Source organism: Arabidopsis lyrata (genome assembly GCF_000004255.2).
Source record: "Arabidopsis lyrata subsp. lyrata unplaced genomic scaffold ARALYscaffold_4, whole genome shotgun sequence".
NCBI lineage: Eukaryota > Viridiplantae > Streptophyta > Magnoliopsida > Brassicales > Brassicaceae > Arabidopsis > Arabidopsis lyrata.
This window is the reverse complement of record NW_003302552.1, coordinates 10,767,245-10,786,079: the sequence shown is the minus strand read 5'-3', so window position 1 is coordinate 10,786,079 and position 18,835 is coordinate 10,767,245. Positions and strand designations below refer to the sequence as shown.

General features: G+C 39.1%; 1 protein-coding gene across 1 annotated transcript; it reads right to left on the bottom strand.

The window, feature by feature from the left end:
* Nucleotides 1-1,786: 1,786 nt before the first annotated feature.
* LOC9315102 (calmodulin-5) lies at nt 1,787-4,164 on the bottom strand. Its single transcript, XM_002878989.2, has 3 exons — nt 4,015-4,164; nt 3,053-3,422; nt 1,787-1,982 (listed from the first exon to the last, which is right to left on the bottom strand). The coding sequence occupies exons 1-3, from the start codon at nt 4,088-4,090 to the stop codon at nt 1,883-1,885; spliced, it is 546 nt and encodes a 181-aa protein (XP_002879035.1). The 5' UTR covers nt 4,091-4,164; the 3' UTR covers nt 1,787-1,882.
* Between the last annotated feature and the right edge of the window lie 14,671 nt (nt 4,165-18,835).

The window sequence follows — 18,835 nt, the reverse complement described above, 5'->3', positions numbered from 1 at the left end:
TTATAGAAATCTTTTAATTTATTGGCCCGTTCAAAGAACTTTTCCATTATTTTAGGTCTAGAAGTATTCCATTTTGTCCCTCATAATTGGAGCTTTATCTAATAATGAACTATGGAATGAAAAATATTGTAGAGAAAGGAAAGGATTACTTGCATAAGAGGAAAATTACTCAAAAAGCCATGGATTCTATTCTTATCTTTGGATATTATTGCCATGTTAAATTGAAAATAGCTAGATGTATTTTATGTTAATAATAATCCCCAGTCTATAAATTAATTATAGAATGTTTTGAAGAGAACTTACTAGTTAAAATATTGAAATGTAGTTGCTAAAGCGTTTTGCATGAACTCTAAAGCTTCACTTCATGTAGATGCATGACCTTTTTCACACACTTCTTTTTCCTTTTTTTTTGTTTCTTATCCATAAGATTTAAATTTTGTCCCATACAAATGGAATGAAAGTATCATTGAGAAAGGGAACAATTAGTTGCATATATATATGAGGATAATACTTGACCAATTAATATAGGCGATGGATTTGTCTTCATATAACCGATTAACCGATATTGGTTGTTGAATCTCAAATTGGTAGAAGTTTTAATGTTTTTGTTACTAAGTAACACAAAGTGTTTGAATGCAGTTGGTGTTATAAACTAGTATTTTGATTAATATTCGTAATCAAAGTTTGCATGGTTAATCGGTCTAAGATAATTCATGCAGAGTTTGCATTGATTGATTTGATAATGAAACAAATGTTCATATTAAGTAAGAAGCGACGTATGAAAGAGTCAACGAGAAGAATGACCAATGAGATTCAAGACTCTTAAGCGACGAACAAATCTTTTGGAATAGTATTTTTTGATCATTGAACAAAACACTAATACACAAAGGAGCTCCAAAGAAGCTTTAGAAGAATGGTCGACCGGACGCTCCCAGACGAGTACTCCCTATTCCCTCAGCTCCCGATGTCTGCGAGGTACTCATTGCTCAAGCTCAAGCTCAAGCTCGTCTCCGAAACTTTACTACAATTTTACTTTGGATGTGTCTTGTTTCTATCTTGATTGCAATCTTGTGTTTTAGCCTTACTTCATCAAGAGAAAGTGTCTTGTAAAAGAACTAAAGAAGAGAAACCCAAACTCATATAGGGGCCAACACATTTTTTTGGTTCTGAAAACAAATTAACATAAAACAAAAAAGCTTTATGAAAAGAAGTTTAGGATAATTCCTAAAACTGTATTTTCTTTATTTGATTATATCGATCATCTCACAAGAATTAGACCATATACCCACATTGTGTAGATACCAAATGCCTAAGGCCTAAATCAACTTACAAATTAGAGTAGTTAGACCATGATTAATGGCAGGTTCTTAAGAAAATCTTAAACTTGATCTTAGCAATAAATGATTAAAATTAAATCTCAATTAAGCCATTATTGCTAAGAGAGTTTCTTAGCTAAGCAACAAAAACATAGTTAAGATCCATATTTTACAAATATATTACTTAAATATTCTTAAGATTTATTTCTAAGACACTATGGATAATCATGCTCTTAGATCGCCAAAGTATTAGTCAATTACAAGTTACACCTGGTGTATCTACAATAGTGTTTTGTATAGTGAATTGTCGTTGTATCATAACTTAGATTCAAATTTGATAGTATACGTGTGTAAGTTGTAGACGAAAACTAAACATTGTGATAGATATGAAATGCCTAATGCCTAAATCAACTAAATATATGGATTCAAATTTTTTCGGATAAAGAGACAATATTTTGAAAACATAACAATGTAGTAAATATTTAATATATTCAAACAAGTACAAATCTCTTATTATTACACACAAGCATATAAAGTAAAGGAATTAAGAAGAAAATGGTCGGAGCTCAGAGAATACGGCAGTGACTTTTCCGGCGACCGTTCTTGTCTCTGTATTCAGTGGAATTGCTACTACGCTTAGTTGTCATAACCCTCTTCCCTCTTCTCCTAATAAATTACAAAACATTTTAAAAGAATTAGGTATCAAGATTCGATAATATTTAAAAGAAAAAGAAGTAAATAATGGTTACCAAAAAAAGGTTCAGTCATATTTTGAGATTCTCATTTCAACTGTAAATGGCTTTTGCTGCTTACCATCCATATATGATTTTATTCTCCTAAACATATCTTTGCTTTTTTATTTATACAATTACATCCACATGAAAAAGTATAGGTATGCTTTTTATTTGTTCTTAAATCTTTTTTTTTTTGATAAAGAAAATCTTAAATTTATTGTATCAACAAAGAAGAATGTTATTTACAAAGCTGAAATTTGAAGTTGAAAAAAAAGAAAATTAGAGCTGGGAATTTCGAAAGAAAAATAAAATAAAATGGAGGTTATGCTTTTTACTTATATTTTTTTATATTTTTTTATATGTGTACATTTATTTATCTTCTTAAAATATATTGCATTATGTGAATCGTATGATATGAAAATCGAATATGAATTTGAGTTGAGTTGCCAACATTTTTTTAGTGACCAACCTTTTTAATGCCAAAAAAAAGGATTTGACCAATATTTTTTAATTTAGTTTTATAACAAAGAAATTTTATGATTTAAAATTTAAACCACCTAAACTTTCGAAATTAGCATTCTAGAATTTACCCATCTAATATTAGAATGTTTTTCCGACATTTTCCCTACAAATATAACCACACAATAATCATCTTAGTTATAGAACTCATCGAAATATGAAATCTTTTTCGACACTTTCCCCTTAAATATTATTCAAAATATACTAATAGCAAGAGTTTTGATCCAAAAAACAAAAGCCACTAATAGCAAGAGATAGCTTTTTCAACGACCGTTTCAATGGTAGTTCACAAGAAAAAACCAATACATTTTAAAATATTTTTCCAAACAAATAATTAACCCAAAGTCACACAATAGCTCATAACATGAAATTTGGAACGAATGCATAATAATGAACAGTCAAACAAGGAATAAAGCAAAATCAAAGTTGTTCAATTCAAATCTTAAAAAAGAAAGAGATAAAAGATTGAGAATAGTTCCTCACTTTGCCATCATAACTTTGACAAACTCTTCATAATTGATCTGGCCATCTCCATCAACATCAGCTTCTTTGATCATCTCATCAACTTCTTCATCAGTTAACTTCTCACCAAGATTAGTCATAACATGTCTTAACTCCGCGGCCGAGATGAAACCATTCTGGTCCTTATCGAAAACCCTGAAAGCTTCTTTGAGCTCTTCTTCAGAGTCAGTGTCTTTCATCTTCCGAGCCATAAGGTTGAGAAACTCAGGGAAGTCTATGGTTCCGTTACCATCAGCATCTACTTCGTTTATCATATCTTGTAACTCTGCTTCTGTTGGATTTTGACCTAATGATCTCATCACTGTTCCTAGCTCTTTCGTCGTGATGCAACCTTAAACAAAACCAACACATTTCTCTCAAATCAGCTACAAATTTAACACCAAATCTAATCTACACAAATCAGTGAATCAATTTAACACCAAATCTTCAAATTTCATTATAGTTTACTCTAATGACTCAAATCAATTTAGCACAAAATCTTCAAATTTCATTGTAATTTACTTTAATAAAACACCAAATCTTCAAATGTTATTGTAATTAACTCTAACAACTGAATCAATTTAACACAAATTTCATAATCTACTCAAATAACTGAATCAATTCAACACAAAATCTTCAAATTTCTTCGATTATTGAATTCACATCCATTGATTCAAATATTTGAGTCATTCTAATCACTATTAGTAAAATCTGGAAAACGAAAACTCGATTAAGTTTGAGATTATCAACGAGATAGATCCAATTGCGATTATAATCAACGAACGATCAAGAAATCACCAAATATCGTGTTAATGTCAAATCCATAGATTCTATGAACAACGAAAAGCATCAAATTCCTAAAGCCATTACTAAATAATACTAAGTGAAGCAATGATTATAGATCAAAATTATCGAAAGAGGAAAGATCTGAGAGAGAAGAGAACCATCTCCGTCTTTGTCGAATAGGCTAAAAGCTTCCTTGAACTCAGAGATCTGATCATCGGTGAGCTGATCTGCCATTTTTTGGGCTTCGTCTTCGCGAGAGATGAGAAAGAGAGAGGAAGAATCAACGTTGGTGTGTGTAAATGAGAGGATGTTGTGTGGGAATTATAAAGCAGGTGAAAAAAGAAAAGGCCCATTAGGCCCAATAACAATAATTTCGAATCTGATTCTCTTTTTTGTCCTCCACTCCACTGGGCCTTTTTGTGTTTTCAATTCGTCTACCTTTATTTAAGATGGAAGTGATGTATATATTCCATGAAATCTATATTATATATAATAGGAGAGTCTTCTCTCCATCTAATGTCCACCTAACCTAAACATCCATCTAAACAACATTATTTATTTAATATTAAATAAATTCAAAACATTCATTTAGTGCATATTTATATTATTTATAATTAATAAAATATTTAAATAAATAGAAAATGAATTATGTAAATAAATGACAGGTAAATAAATTCAAAACATTCATTTAGTGCATATTTATGTTATTTATAATTAATAAAATATTCAAATAAATAAAAAACAAATTATGCAAATAAATGAGATGTAAAATAACAAAAATAATACTATGAAAATTTTATTAGTAGTAATAATATAATTCCAATTTTAATATACAAAAATTTAAATTGATCATACTTCAAATTTTTAAATGTGTTAATGAATTTTAAAAGGAAAGTAAAATTTAAATGCATGGTAGAATAAAACTAAATTTATGTTATTATATATGCAAAATTTTAAACAAAAAAACAAAACTTAAAGTGAAACATTAGTTTCTAAGAACAATATACTACATATTTTTTTAATTAAATTTTCACTTAAATAAAAATACAAGATTACTAAACTCAACGTAAATTTATAATTTAAAAAAAAAAGATATTGTAAGAGTCGCACTTTATCTTATGAAATTTTAAAATTTTAAAATATTATAATCTATCTTTTAAGAAAAATAATCAATGATCACATTATTCATGAGTTTTACAATATATACAAAAATGATATGTAAGCCGTTAAAAAGGTGATATGTAATTTGTGTAGAATATTCTCAAGTGGAACTACAATTTTATAACATGATCAAAAAGAAAAACAACTTTGATATTTCATCAACGGAATCAAATGCGTTTAACCCAAAAAATTGAGTATTGAAGGATAGTAATTAAGGAGAAAATAATTATGACATGTCTTGAAAATCAATTCAAAGTCTAATATATATTATATGTGAGTCAATAGAAGGTGCAAAGAAAGTAGGTGTCGAGAATATGACAAAAGAATATGACAAAAGAATTGGTAGTTAAAGTGTGAAAATAATTTTCTAAACCTTATAAAGATAATGCGATGATGATAGTAGGATTTTGTCTATCTAACAAGTATCAATCCCTAATACACATGCCATTGTAGTATATCAGGTTTATCAATCCAATCTCAGTGTGACTGCAAGCATTTAAGGTATGCACAGAAAGCAAATAAGTCAAGCCAGTTATAAAAGGGTTTTGTGTGTTTCTATTGATCCTAAGCAACCAATTTAACATGCAAATACCGAATTTAAAAGCGCAAAAAGAGAACTAATCAGCAAGTAAGCAAGAGCAAGAAGTAAACTAAAGACCAGAAACTATCATGCAAAAGCTTTAGAAAAGAAACTATCAACCTAACAAAGTAGAGAAACGATCTAGGCCTAACAGGTCGAGCTAAGCAACATAAGCTAACATAAATAAGATTTAAACAAGCAATAGAGATAAAGGGTCCTGAGGAATGGGATAATCGATTATAGCAGTCTCCTTAGTCTACCTAGGTGGTTAACAAACTCAATCAAGCTATCCCTAGACAATAGATTCGAATACAAATCAATCCACTCTCGTGACAGAGATTCTCAAGCTAAATCACTTTCATACTCAATTCTCATTGAAGAAATATAACTAGCAGGCATTATGATTCAATCTAATAAAGTCAATAAGCATTCTAAACATCCAATCTCTTGGGCTAGAGTATGCAAATCTCTGGAATAGTTGGTTCAGACATTTCATCAAACACCTTTTGGGTGTGGAAATGTCTGAGATCAACTTCCAATTGATCAGAGAAGAAATAGCATTAAGAACTACTAAACCAGAAGGGAAATCAAGCAATTCTACACTTAACCACCTAAATATACTAAGGATTCCACACCTAATCTATCCCATCCTCAAGAACCCTAATCCACTACTCAAGAACACTGAAGAACATCATGCATAAACACCCAGAAAATGTTTCAAACCCAGAAATCATTAAAAAGCAAGTATGTTATAGATGAGAACGAGATCTACAACTTTGATGAAGAAACGAAATCCAAAAACTCAAAGGATCAAAGGTTTAAAACGATTACAAAACTAGGGTTTTTAGAGAGAGCAGTGGAATATCTGCTGGGTAAAAGGAATATCCGCTGGACAATAGCATGTACCCCTATTTATAGGAAATACTAGGTTGCCCTAATTAGCTACAGGACAAAATAGTGAGTCGGCGGAGACCAACTCGACGTGACGACGAGCATGCCACGTCGAGTCCATGTGATTCTCAAAGGTGGTGCCTTGATGTCCAACTCGACGTGACGTCGAGCCTGCGTGGTCGAGTCTGCTCCCAGTCGGCTTCCTGGCGTCCTACTCAACGTGACGTCGAGCCTGCGTGGTCGAGTCTGCTCCCAGGCGGCTTGAACGACTTCATTCCTCTCCAACTCGATCCCAAGTCTAGCTCCAAGGTCGTGTTGCTTCCTCCTTGCTCCATTAAGTCCCAAATAAGCTCTAAAGTACCTGAAACTCATCCAATATGCAACATGCTATGCCATGCAATGCAAATCGTACTAAGTGATGAAAATCTTATGAAAAAGGACTATTAATGCAGTGAAACAGAGAGGAAACTAAGCTAAATGCATAAGAAATGTGTGCTAAAAAGAGGTAAAATACAGAGATATCAACTCCCCCAAACTTAGCTCTTGCTTGCCCTCAAGCAAACAAATAGAACCAAGCTGGAGAAGAGGTTTGAAGGTGGAGACTTAGAAAACCAAAACATGCACATAGAGTAAGTGAATTCAATGTCCAGGTTGCTAATTCTAGAGTGCAAGGTTGACTGATCTCTACTTAAAAACATTAGCCATCTTCTTCACATCTCAACCTAACCTTTGCCTTAATCAAATCAAGCATTCAAATCTGCATATTCCCTTTAACATTTATTAAGTACGAACCGTGAATCATACTATGCAATGGATATGAACACATTTGGCTAAAAGGTAAAGGTTTTAGAGACAAAGATGGTCCCTTAAAGATCTGGTTTAAATCGCAAAAGGGGATCTCTCAAGAATGATTGAGCTTTAGTAGAATGCTAAAGGTGAGTATCAAGTTATGCATACAAGGATAAGACCCTGTGGATGTCGGATTCACACACTCAAGTATTCTATTAGGTGGGAAAGATTATTCTTGAGGGACAAAAATGAATATGTAAAAACTTATAAATTGGTACGAAAAATTGCTATAGTATTTCTTTTCTCCAGAGGATGATCCCCTTTACATGGTCATTGGCCTCTATATTTATACATAGATAAACGACATTAAAATGAGTAATTAAGTACAATTATTTCTTCTTAAATGTGTCCGTTTTGATTCTTCGGTTTTAATGCTCAACGTTTGAATTTGAGTTGACTCTGATCTTCATGGGCCTCGCCTCTTTTGGCCCAAGTGTCCTTGAACCGACTTACCCGTGTCTTCTTCACCGAACTCGTGTCACAGTGCAGTCACTTCGGATTCTCGAAATGGTGACAACCACTTCGACCGTCCCTTCGGCTCACGGGTCCAATGGGCTTCATCCTTTATGGGCCATTATCTTGATTATGTGGCAATCTTTGGTTGGTCTCGTACTTCTGATGCGGGATCCGACACCAACAATTAGCCCCCCAAGTTCTTCGAAGTGCTATTCCAATTCGTCCTATTTCTAATCCCAGAATCATGAACTTAACTCTACCCTTTTGCACTCAAAACATTTACAGACTTTACTCAAATCATCCCTTTCTTTTCTTTGCTTTCTATCCTAGGAGAAGCTTTCTTACTGCTCTGTCTAGCGGATCAGGTTTCTTTAACAACTAGGTTTCCCTTTTCTTTCTTCTTATAAACACAAGGCTTTTGCCCAATCTCTTTAAGCTATTTACAGAACCCTTTTTCCTTTACTTTAGCACACCCAAATCCTTTACTAGACTTCTCTTACTTTAGCTACTTCTCCTTAGGACTCTTTTCCCTTTTCTTTTCTTTCAATGATGAACACAACCTTTTCTTTCTTTTAAACACAACCCAAACCCAGAATTAAGCACCCACCTAGTCCTATCTGGTCCAGATAACGTGAACCAGAACTACATGAGATACTATCCTTGTCGTTACAGACCTAACACTTTCTACCAAGCTCAATCGAAATAAGGCCTCACATTCACACACAAATGATAAATGGCTTGAAAGAAGGTTAAGGCTAAGGGTAGGGAATAACTGCTCCAAAGATGGGAGTCAGCTACTTGGACTAGCAAGAGTGATCAAAAGGTAAAAGAAAGTCCAAGTATTTTAAGGTATCCATGAGTTCATAGCACAATGCACAGCATGATAATTATAAGTCAAAATTCAAGTTCAAATAGATAGGGAATGGCATAAGATCAAAGCGAGATTCGACTAAAAACAAGAAAGTCAAGCGTTGAATTCAAAAGATGGTGCGGTCTTACTTCAAGTTCAATCGATTATGCATTAGAGAACTAACAACCAGGGCACTGAGTTCTACTTAGTGAATAAGCATATTTACAAGGTTATAATCATCATAATCTCCAATGCAAATGCATGATGCAACAGCCCTAAGTGAAAGCATACTAAAACAATCCTAAAATGACAATGCAAGCTATATGAACACTCTGTTTTTGTGAAATCATTTTCGAAAAAATTTCAAATTTTTATGGTTTCTATGCCTTAGATGCAATGATGCAAAATTTGAAATAAGAAAATAAAACACAATGTCAAATACTCCCTGAGCCCTCCCCCAAACTTAAATTACACAGTCCTCTGTGTAACAAGCATTTGGAAGAGAGTACTCAGGGCAAACCAACAGAGAAACAAAATGAAATGTGGTATATACAATGGTGAATTGTAGTTATTACCTCATGGATGGGTGAAGAAGGAGGTAATTGACGTGGTACTGGTGGGCTCGACGTTAGGTCGAGCTAGTACGTCGAGTAGGGCTTCGGTTTTGGTTTGGAGTGACACCAAGGGGCAAGCTCGACTTGCAGTCGAGTAGGGCAGGTCGAGTCAAGTCCACTGATTCTGTTTTGCGCCTTGGCTTCCTTAAAACGCTTTATCCTGAGACATTTAAGCAAAAACATCAAAAATAACAAGGAATTAACTAATATGTACAAGGATAGACATGGGACTTCCTCCCAAATGAGCTTGTTTAAAGTCTTTAGCTTGACTTCTCACACTGAATGAGCTTAGGGTGGATTGTAGAGAGAAAATGAGGTCTCCTCTGTCCTGCAGGTGGATGAATCATCTGGCTTAGCAGGCTCTCTTGATAAATCTGCAGTTGAGTACTCAATGGCTCTTTTCTCATAGTAAGCTTCTTGTTGAGCAACTGGATAGTCTTCCGCTATAGACCATTCTGAAGTGAATTCACTCCCCTTTGCGCTGACCAGAGTAGACGCTTCATCATTTGGGATGTCCTTGATTTGGAGTGGTACTTGGTTGGCTATCCCATGGAGCTTCTTGATTTGATCATTCAGCTCTCTCACAGTGCATGTTAGCTCCCTTATGGCTTTATCCTGCCATTTGGACCTCTCCTTGAGTTCTAACCAGCCATCTGGAGCAGAATTGCTAGACTCTAGCAGCTTATCACGATGTTTGGTCGAGCTAGAGTTCTCTAGACGAGTTGTAGGCTTGCTCAAATGTATACTCGAGTCAGTTGGTTGAGCATGTGTTGAGCTTGCTTCATATGCCACCTTAACCTCTGTTTTTGACCCAATCAAGCCTTTAAAGACCTCTAACCCTACTGCTTCCTTGTGTGAATCTAGTGACTTACCACAGCTCAAGGTTTCAGTGAGAAGATATCCTGCTTCACCACTCTTAGTCAAAGAAGTTTGTTGGTGATCTTCCTCAGCAACCTCCTCTAGCTGTTCATCAGCTAGGCAATCCATTACGAAGGTCTGTCCTTCAATTGTTGGCTTCCTCGTGGCATCATTGATGTCAAACTTCATTGTGAAATCATTTCCCAGATTAAGATCAATCTTCCCATTCTTAACATCAATGACAGCTCCAGCAGTGGCTAAGAAGGGCCTTCCTAAGATTAAAGGATCTTTTGGTTCATCCATTTCTAGCACTATGAAGTCTGTAGGGATTTCAGCATTTCCAATCTTAATAGGCAAATCTTCTAATAACCCATGAGGAAATCTGATAGACTCATCAGCCAGGATCAAGGAGATGTTGCAAGGTTTATACTTGCTGAAACCCAGTCTCTTGGCCACGGAGAGAGGCATGAGACTTTTAAAAGCACCAAGATCGCAGAGGCAGTTACTGAAGGCTAAAGTGCCTAGAGAGCAAGGTAGAGTAAACGAACCAGGATCTCCCAATTTCTTGGGAATAATCTTCGTTTGGATGATTTCACTGCACTCATGACTCTCCATCCCTTGCACTTCCTTAATTCTCTCCATTATCATGTCCTTCAAGTACTTGTGAGAATCCGGAATCAGCATGAAAGCATCAATGAGAGGCATCCTTAATTCAATCTCCTTGATGTGTTTAGCAAACATGGCTCTGTACTTCTCAATGATATCCCTCTTGAATCTTCCTGGGAATGGTATTTTGGGCTTGTAGGGTGGTGGAACGAAAGCTTTCTTCTTACTCTTATCAATAACTGGTTCTTTGATCTGGGGGCTCCTAGCTTGATCACTAAGTACAGCATCTTGGTCGAGCTTAGTGGTGTCATCGACTTGAGTTTCATGCTGAATGAAATTCTCCCCCTCTTGAATCTCACTGTCCTCAGTGACAGGTGCGGGGCTAGGTCGAGTTTGCAGCTCTCGACCACTTCGAAGGTGAATAGCATTAACATGACCTTTTTGATGCTGAATAGCTTTCCCTGGCAGTTGCCCTGGATTCTGAGGCGCAGAAGTAGAAGCAACTTGGCTCTCCATGTACTTAATCCTGGAGTTCAAAGCTTCAATCTTGACATGTAGATCATTGTAGGAGCAGTCGACTTTGTTTTGAATCTCAGCCATTTTCTTATCACCAACTGCTTGACCGTGTAGAAGCTGCTGAAGCATTTGCTTCATGTCTTGATCTTGTGCAGGTGGAGCTTGCTGGGGTTGCTGTGCAAAACCGGGTGGTGGATTATATTGTTGATAACCGCCACTAAACTGCTGCTTAGGGACAAAGCCTTGATTGTACGGTATGAATGGCTTGGACTGGTTCTGTTGTTGCTGAGGGTAAACCTGATCTTGAGGGTTTGCAACATTCGTGCTCCGGTAAGATAGATTAGGATGAGCAGGCTGGTAGGGGTTGTAGCCCTTGTTGTAGCCACCTTGGTTCTGAACGTAGCTGACTTCTGCAGCTTGAGTATTCTCCCCCTCTTGGATTTGATAGTGCTCTTCTTCAGTGATATAGTGGACTGGCTTCTGTTGAGTAAGCAGAAATTTATCCATCTTGTCGTTGAGAGCCTGAATCATCTCCTTATTATGCTTTGCATCCGGATCTCCAATACCTCTGTTGGAGCGATCATAATCCTCGTTATAGTTACCATCAGATAGAGCTAAGTTCTCTATCAATTCCCAGCCTTCCTCAACATCCTTATTCAAGAAATTCCCATTAGAGGCAGTGTCTAGCAACGTTCTGATCTTGGGCAAAACTCCCCTGTAGAGTGTGCTGAGTAGGGAAGCCTTCTTGAAACCATGGTGTGGACACTGTATAGTGTAGCCTTTGAATCTCTCCCAGGCCTCACAAATGGATTCAGACTGCTTTTGTGTAAAACTGGAGATTTCATTTCGTAGACGTGCAGTTCTTGAATTGGAGAAGAACTTTGTTAAGAAGGCCTTCTTGCAATCGTCCCAAGATGTGATGGAGCCAGCGGGTAGTGTCTTCTCCCAGTGGTGGGCTTTGTCTCCCAGCGAGAAGGGAAACAGACGCAGCTTGAAGTTGTCTTCACTAACACCATTTATCTTGGTAAAGCTGCAGAGCCTATCAAAATTATCCAAGTGATCTAAGGGGTCTTCCAGAGGCAACCCATGAAACTTGTTACCTTGAATCATTGAGATCAATCCACTCTTGATCTCGAAATTGTTGTTCTGGACAGGAGGTGGAACGATGCCCTGTCTCTGTTGATGGTTGCGTGGTGCATCACCATCACCAATGTTCCGTGGTATACCAACTCCTTGATTATCTTGATCTTGTGGTTCCATGGCTACTGGATTGTGTGGTTCACAATCGTCTCTGGCTCTACCTTCTCTTAACTCACGAGCTAACCGATTGATGTTGTCTTTGTAGCTGATGAGGTTGTTGGAGCCTTTAGATCGAGTTTGCATACAAAGTGGTTAGTCTCGACGTGGCAGGCTCGACGTGAGGTCAAGATGGTACCTGGAGCACAAAAACAAGCAGATGAAATGAAGAGTTAGTAACCAAGGTAAAGAAAGAACTTGATCTTAAACGTTTCTGAAATCTGAAATGGAACAATGCAACACAAGACTGGCAACGCCGCCAAATTGATAGTAGGATTTTGTCTATCTAACAAGTATCAATCCCTAATACACATGCCATTGTAGTATATCAGTTTTATCAATCCAATCTCAGTGTGACTGCAAGCATTTAAGGTATGCACAGAAAGCAAATAAGTCAAGCCAGTTATAAAAGCGTTTTGTGTGTTTCTATTGATCCTAAGCAACCAATTTAACATGCAAATACCGAATTTAAAAGCGCAAAAAGAGAACTAATCAGCAAGTAAGCAAGAGCAAGAAGTAAACTAAAGACCAGAAACTATCATGCAAAAGCTTTAGAAAAGAAACTATCAACCTAACAAAGCAGTGAAACGATCTAGGCCTAACAGGTCGAGCTAAGCAACAGAAGCTAACAGAAACAAGATTTAAACAAGCAATAGAGATAAAGGGTCCTGAGGAATGGGATAATCGATTATAGTAGTCTCCTTAGTCTACCTAGGTGGTTAACAAACTCAATCAAGCTATCCCTAGACAATAGATTCGAATACAAATCAATCCACTCTCGTGACAGAGATTCTCAAGCTAAATCACTTTCATACTCAATTCTCATTGAAGAAATATAACCTAGCAGGCATTATGATTCAATCTAATAAAGTCAATAAGCATTCTAAACATCCAATCTCTTGGGCTAGAGTATGCAAATCTCTGGAATAGTTGGTTCAGACATTTCATCAAACACCTTTTGGGTGTGGAAATGTCTGAGATCAACTTCCAATTGATCAGAGAAGAAATAGCATTAAGAACTACTAAACCAGAAGGGAAATCAAGCAATTCTACACATAACCACCTAAATATACTAAGGATTCCACACCTAATCTATCCCATCCTCAAGAACCCTAATCCACTACTCAAGAACATTGAAGAATATCATGCATAAAAACCCAGAAAACGTTTCAAACCCAGAAATCATTAAAAAGCAAGTATGTTATAGATGAGAACGAGATCTACAACTTTGATGAAGAAACGAAATCCAAAAACTCAAAGGATCAAAGGGAAAAACGATTACAAAACTAGGGTTTTTAGAGAGAGCAATGAAATATCTGCTGGGTAAAAAGAATATCCGCTGGACAATAGCATGTACCCCTATTTATAGGAAATACTAGGTTGTCCTAATTAGCTACAGAACAAAATAGTGAGTCGGCGGAGACCAACTCGACGTGACGTCGAGCCTGCCACGTCGAGTCCATGTGATTCTCAAAGGTGGCGCCTTGATGTCCAACTCGACGTGACGTCGAGCCTGCGTGGTCGAGTCTGCTACCAGTCGGCCTCCTGGCGTCCTACTCGACGTGACGTCGAGCCTGCGTGGTCGAGTCTGCTCCCAGGCGGCTTGAACGACTTCATTCCTCTCCAACTCGATCCCAAGTCTAGCTCCAAGGTCGTGTTGGTTCCTCTTTGCTCCATTAAGTCCCAAATAAGCTCCAAAGTACCTGAAACTCATCCAATATGCAACATGCTATGCCATGCAATGCAAATCGTACTAAGTGATGAAAATCTTATGAAAAAGAACTATTAATGCAGTGAAACAGAGAGGAAACTAAGCTAAATGCATAAGAAATGTGTGCTAAAAAGAGGTAAAATACAGAGATATCAGATGACTAAGGTAAAATATTTGAGATCTCATTCATTGTATGAAACGAATGAGTTCTTTGAAAAATACAAGCCATACATTATTAAACAGATTATTAGATTTAAAGTTAGGCTTAACCTTTTGGCCATGTAATAATCGAAAGTGAGATAAGATAGGCACATTGATGACTTAGTCGAGAATTCTATTATGGCACGATGCACTTGCTTCTATAGGTAAACAATGTGGAAGTCGAAACTAACACAATCGAGATTTGTCTAGGGTTTTAATTTAGGGATTCGATAAATGTGAATTCTCAAAGAACAACAGAAACAATTGTAACCAAAGATGGTGTTCTTGATCTTATTGATGAAAAGAGTAGTTTTGATCGTACAAGAGTTTGATCGTAAAAGAAAAGATGTTTGTGCTGTGAGAGCTTTGCGTAGTGTGAATTCTAGAGCGATATTGCCTCCTTTCTGCGAGAGCCTTGAATCTCTTTATATAGGGGTGACAAACCGCCTCTCCAGCGATATTCTCGGAAGATTTCCATTTATCTTGAAGTCGGCTTAGAATATCGGATTAGGATAGTTTCCTTATTCTTCGGGGTTTTCGGAAGTTTTCCTGATTTGAGTTGATCCTTCGAGATTCTTCCTTATCATTTCCGGGTCTATCGGAAATGATCCTTCGGAAATGACGCCTTGCTTAGAAATGATACTTTGAAGATGAATATTTACTAAGTCTTTGCCTCGGGTGATGATGAAGACTTCGCCTCGGAGAACTTGTGCAATCGGCTCGGGTGTACAGGAGAGACTGGCTCGGGTACCCCGATGTCTTGTTCAGGTGCCCCCGAGGCGATGGGCTCAGGCACTACGAGGCAATTGGGCTCGGGTACCCCGATGTCTTGTTCAGGTACCCCCGAGGTGATGGGCTCGGGTATCCCGAGGCGACCGGGCTCGGATACTACAAGATGATGGGCTCAGGCACCCTAGACTGATTAGGTGGATAACCCAAGGTGGATGATGCGATGTCCCGAGGTGATCTCTGAAAAACTCCCGAGGTGCTCTAAGTCTGGCTCGGTGCCAAAGGATGGAATCCGACCCCAACAGTTAGCCCCCCAGCTTGTTAGTTTAGAGAACCAAGCGTGACGAGCTTTATGACAATTGGGCCAAGCCGTTTACTTCGGATAGTTCGGTCTCTTTAAAGTTTTTTGGCGATTCGAATTCCTCTGTCGTTTCATCTTCTCTTGGCATGTGACGGTTGGGATTCCTTCTCGAGAAGTGGAAAGGTCCCTTCGTTGATTCCCGAGATTCGTGCGTGCCCGACGCGCCTTAGACGCAGACACGATGTGTTTTATTTGGCTCGTTCGTACCCGACGCGCCCTAAATCTCTATAAATGTTAAGTCTCCGACTCATTTTTTCATTTCGCAACTGCAAAGGAAAATTTTCAAGGTTCGTTCTCTTTTCTCTCTGATCTTGAGCTCTTGCATTTTATACTTTTTCCGTTAATACTTCCATCGTAGCGCCACCGTTATTAGATCTAGGTCGATTTCTCCGATCTGTCAAGCTTTGTTCTTCCGATCAACTTCTTCAATTACCCGAGCCAGAAAATGTCTCTCTCTGACTCCAGTGATTCGCCCCGAGGCGACACTCTTCTCCCTGTATACAAGATAAAAATGGTCCGGAGTTCTTCGAGTGACCCTGAGGCGGACACCACGGACCGTCAGATCAAGTTGTACCGCGGCAGTGATGCAGAGTCATCTTCACAGGAAGAAGACCCGAGCCGTTTCATTGCTCGGGAAGACACGATTGCAGATGTGGCTCGGGATCAGGATTTGCCTGATGATCCCGAGGCGATTTTGAATAGGAAGGGGATCCATCCACCGGCAGTTGGTGAAGCTGGAGTCTCATGCTGGCAAAGTGCCCCCGAGACGCCTCTACTTCCTATTAAGGCCGAGGAGGTTCATTATGACTCTGACGAGGCGGCCAGGTTGCTTCAAGCTAAAGTTCAAGCAGTCAAGGGTCAACAGAAAAGAAAGCGAGCCAAGAAAGCTAGGAAACCCGATCCCCCGGGTTCCACCTTATGCACGGAGGATTCCCTTTGGGATCTCAAGGCCCGGTTCGGTTTTAGCGAGGGGATTGAGCTAAAACTTCCAACTCCGAATGAGCGAGCAGATGATCCGCCCGAGGGGTTTTTCACCCTTTATGAGGGGTTCTTCTACCATTGCTACCTTTGGCTTCCAATCCCGAGGCCGATTTTGGCGTTTCTGTGGTCGTACAAGATTGCTCTATCCCAGATAACGACCCGAGGCCTGCGGCATCTAGAGGGGATTTTAGTCCGAAGTATTGAGACGGTCAATATTGTCAGCCTTTGCCACTTGAGGAATCTCCTAGAGATCCGGCGCATACCAGGCCCTGTTGAGAGATTTTACATATCTCCGAGGCCAAATAGGAGGGTTATCGGTGGTTTCCCGAGCAAGGATGAGAAATACACCGATAACTTCTTCTACGTAGCCTTGAATGAGTATAGTGTCCACGAGGACTACTTAGGGAAAGTTGTTGGAAAGTGGAGAAAAATTGGTACTACGCCCGAAGCCGTATTTGCTGTTTTGTTTTGCTTTAACCTTTTCACTGACCGTTTTGCTTGTTCATGCAGATCGGAACCCGTCATTTCTCGAAGACGTTCCCGAAGGCTTTCTAGATCTCCACGACGAACTAATAGCTCGGAAGTACGATTGGACGAAACACTTCTTCCAGGAAAGAATTGAGAGAGCCTTGCGTTTGCTGCACGGAGCTCCCAGCCAGTCTTCTTCAGAATCATCCGACCATCGTCTAGATCACCTCATTGAAATGCAAGGAGCCGCGCAGTCTTTGAGGGCGAAGAATGCTGCCGAAAGAAAGGCGGCCGAGGAAAAAAGGGTATTAGAGGCGACTTTCGGACCGCCAACTCCGCCTGAGGTTAACAATGATCCAGAGATTTCCAATGGTACCGAGGCGACTGAGGAGGCTCGGGTCGCTGCAGATTCGTCCAGACCCGAGGCCTCTGGTGACGTTCGGCCGGATGTAGAAGTTCCCGAGGAAGTATGGGCTTGAGCGGTCGTAGCTCTGGGTGCCGAGGCGAAGGCTAAGACGAAAGGGAAGAGGCCCCGAGGTGATAGCTCGGGAGGACGCAGAAAGGAGAAGAGGAGCCGTATAAGGCTCCCATCTACAAGGATAAGATAGCTTTGGCTAATCTTATCGCTTCTTGCTCGGGTCCGCCGCTTTCCGCTCCCGAGGCCTTGCTGGAGGCACAATACTACCGTGAAACCACTGCTGGATTTCTGAAGGTATCGATTCATTCCTTACGTGTTTTACTATCGTTTCCATACTTGTTTGCTGATGATTCCCGTTCCATTTCAGGCCTTCAACTCGATGAATTCCATGGTTCGAGCCTACGATTCTGGAGCTCGGAAATCCGAGATTGCTCGTGAAAGGTCGGAGATATCCAGAGCCGAGGTTGAGGCTAGGATTTCCGAGGCGATTGCGGCTAAATAGGAGGCCAAGGCGTTGGCCAAGGCCGGGAAGGTAGAGCGGTTGAAGGCTTCGGAGGATAGCCTGCGAACTCAGAGAAAGCTCGAGGCCGAGATCGCTCGCCTACATCGGTTATTTACCGAGGAAAAGGCTCTCCGGGAGAAGGAGATTGTCAGGGAAAGGAAGGCAGCCAAGAGGGAGTTCTCCGAGAAGGTCAGGGCTATCGAGGCGAACATGGACTAGTACGGGAAGGTATCCGCGCGCTATATGTACTTGGTGCAAGCGCGGGCAAATGCCGAGCTGATAGCCGAGCTGGAGGAAGGGAAAAAGGTCGAGGATGAGAAGGCAGAGGTCCTTCAATGGCCGGCTGAGTATGGGGATGCCGAGGAAGAGTACGTCCGTCTCGGAACCGAGCTGCGAGAGGACCTGAAGCTTCCACCGGTTTCTCCGGATTCTGTCGATGATAGTTTCGGGAACCGATCGATCGAAGGCACCGCAGCCGCAGTAGGTGTTACCGACCAGTCGGGTTCTAACCGAGATACCGAGGCAGCTCAAGTTTCGCCGGTTAACCAAGATTTGATCTGATCCTGAAATGTCTTTTTATCCTTTCTTTTGCCCCTTTTTTTTTGTTTGTAAGACATGCATGGACGGCTTTATCCACTGAATATTATGTTAAAGTACTTTTATCTTATAATATTTCCGAGCTAAATCCGATACCATTGTCAAATAACTGGGTTTATGACTTGCTCGTTGAGAAGTTAAAAGTTTTGCCTAATAATTTTAAATTCCGAGCCAAAAACGAAAAAGATCGTGCACCAGTGTTAAGTTAACTGGGTTTATGATTTGCTCGTTGAGAAGTTAAATTCAAACGTTTTAACTTCCGAGCCGAAATATACGCTAATATTGATGTTATTAGGTTTCGGTGGAAATGACTTTTGGTTCAGTAGAAGCTAAC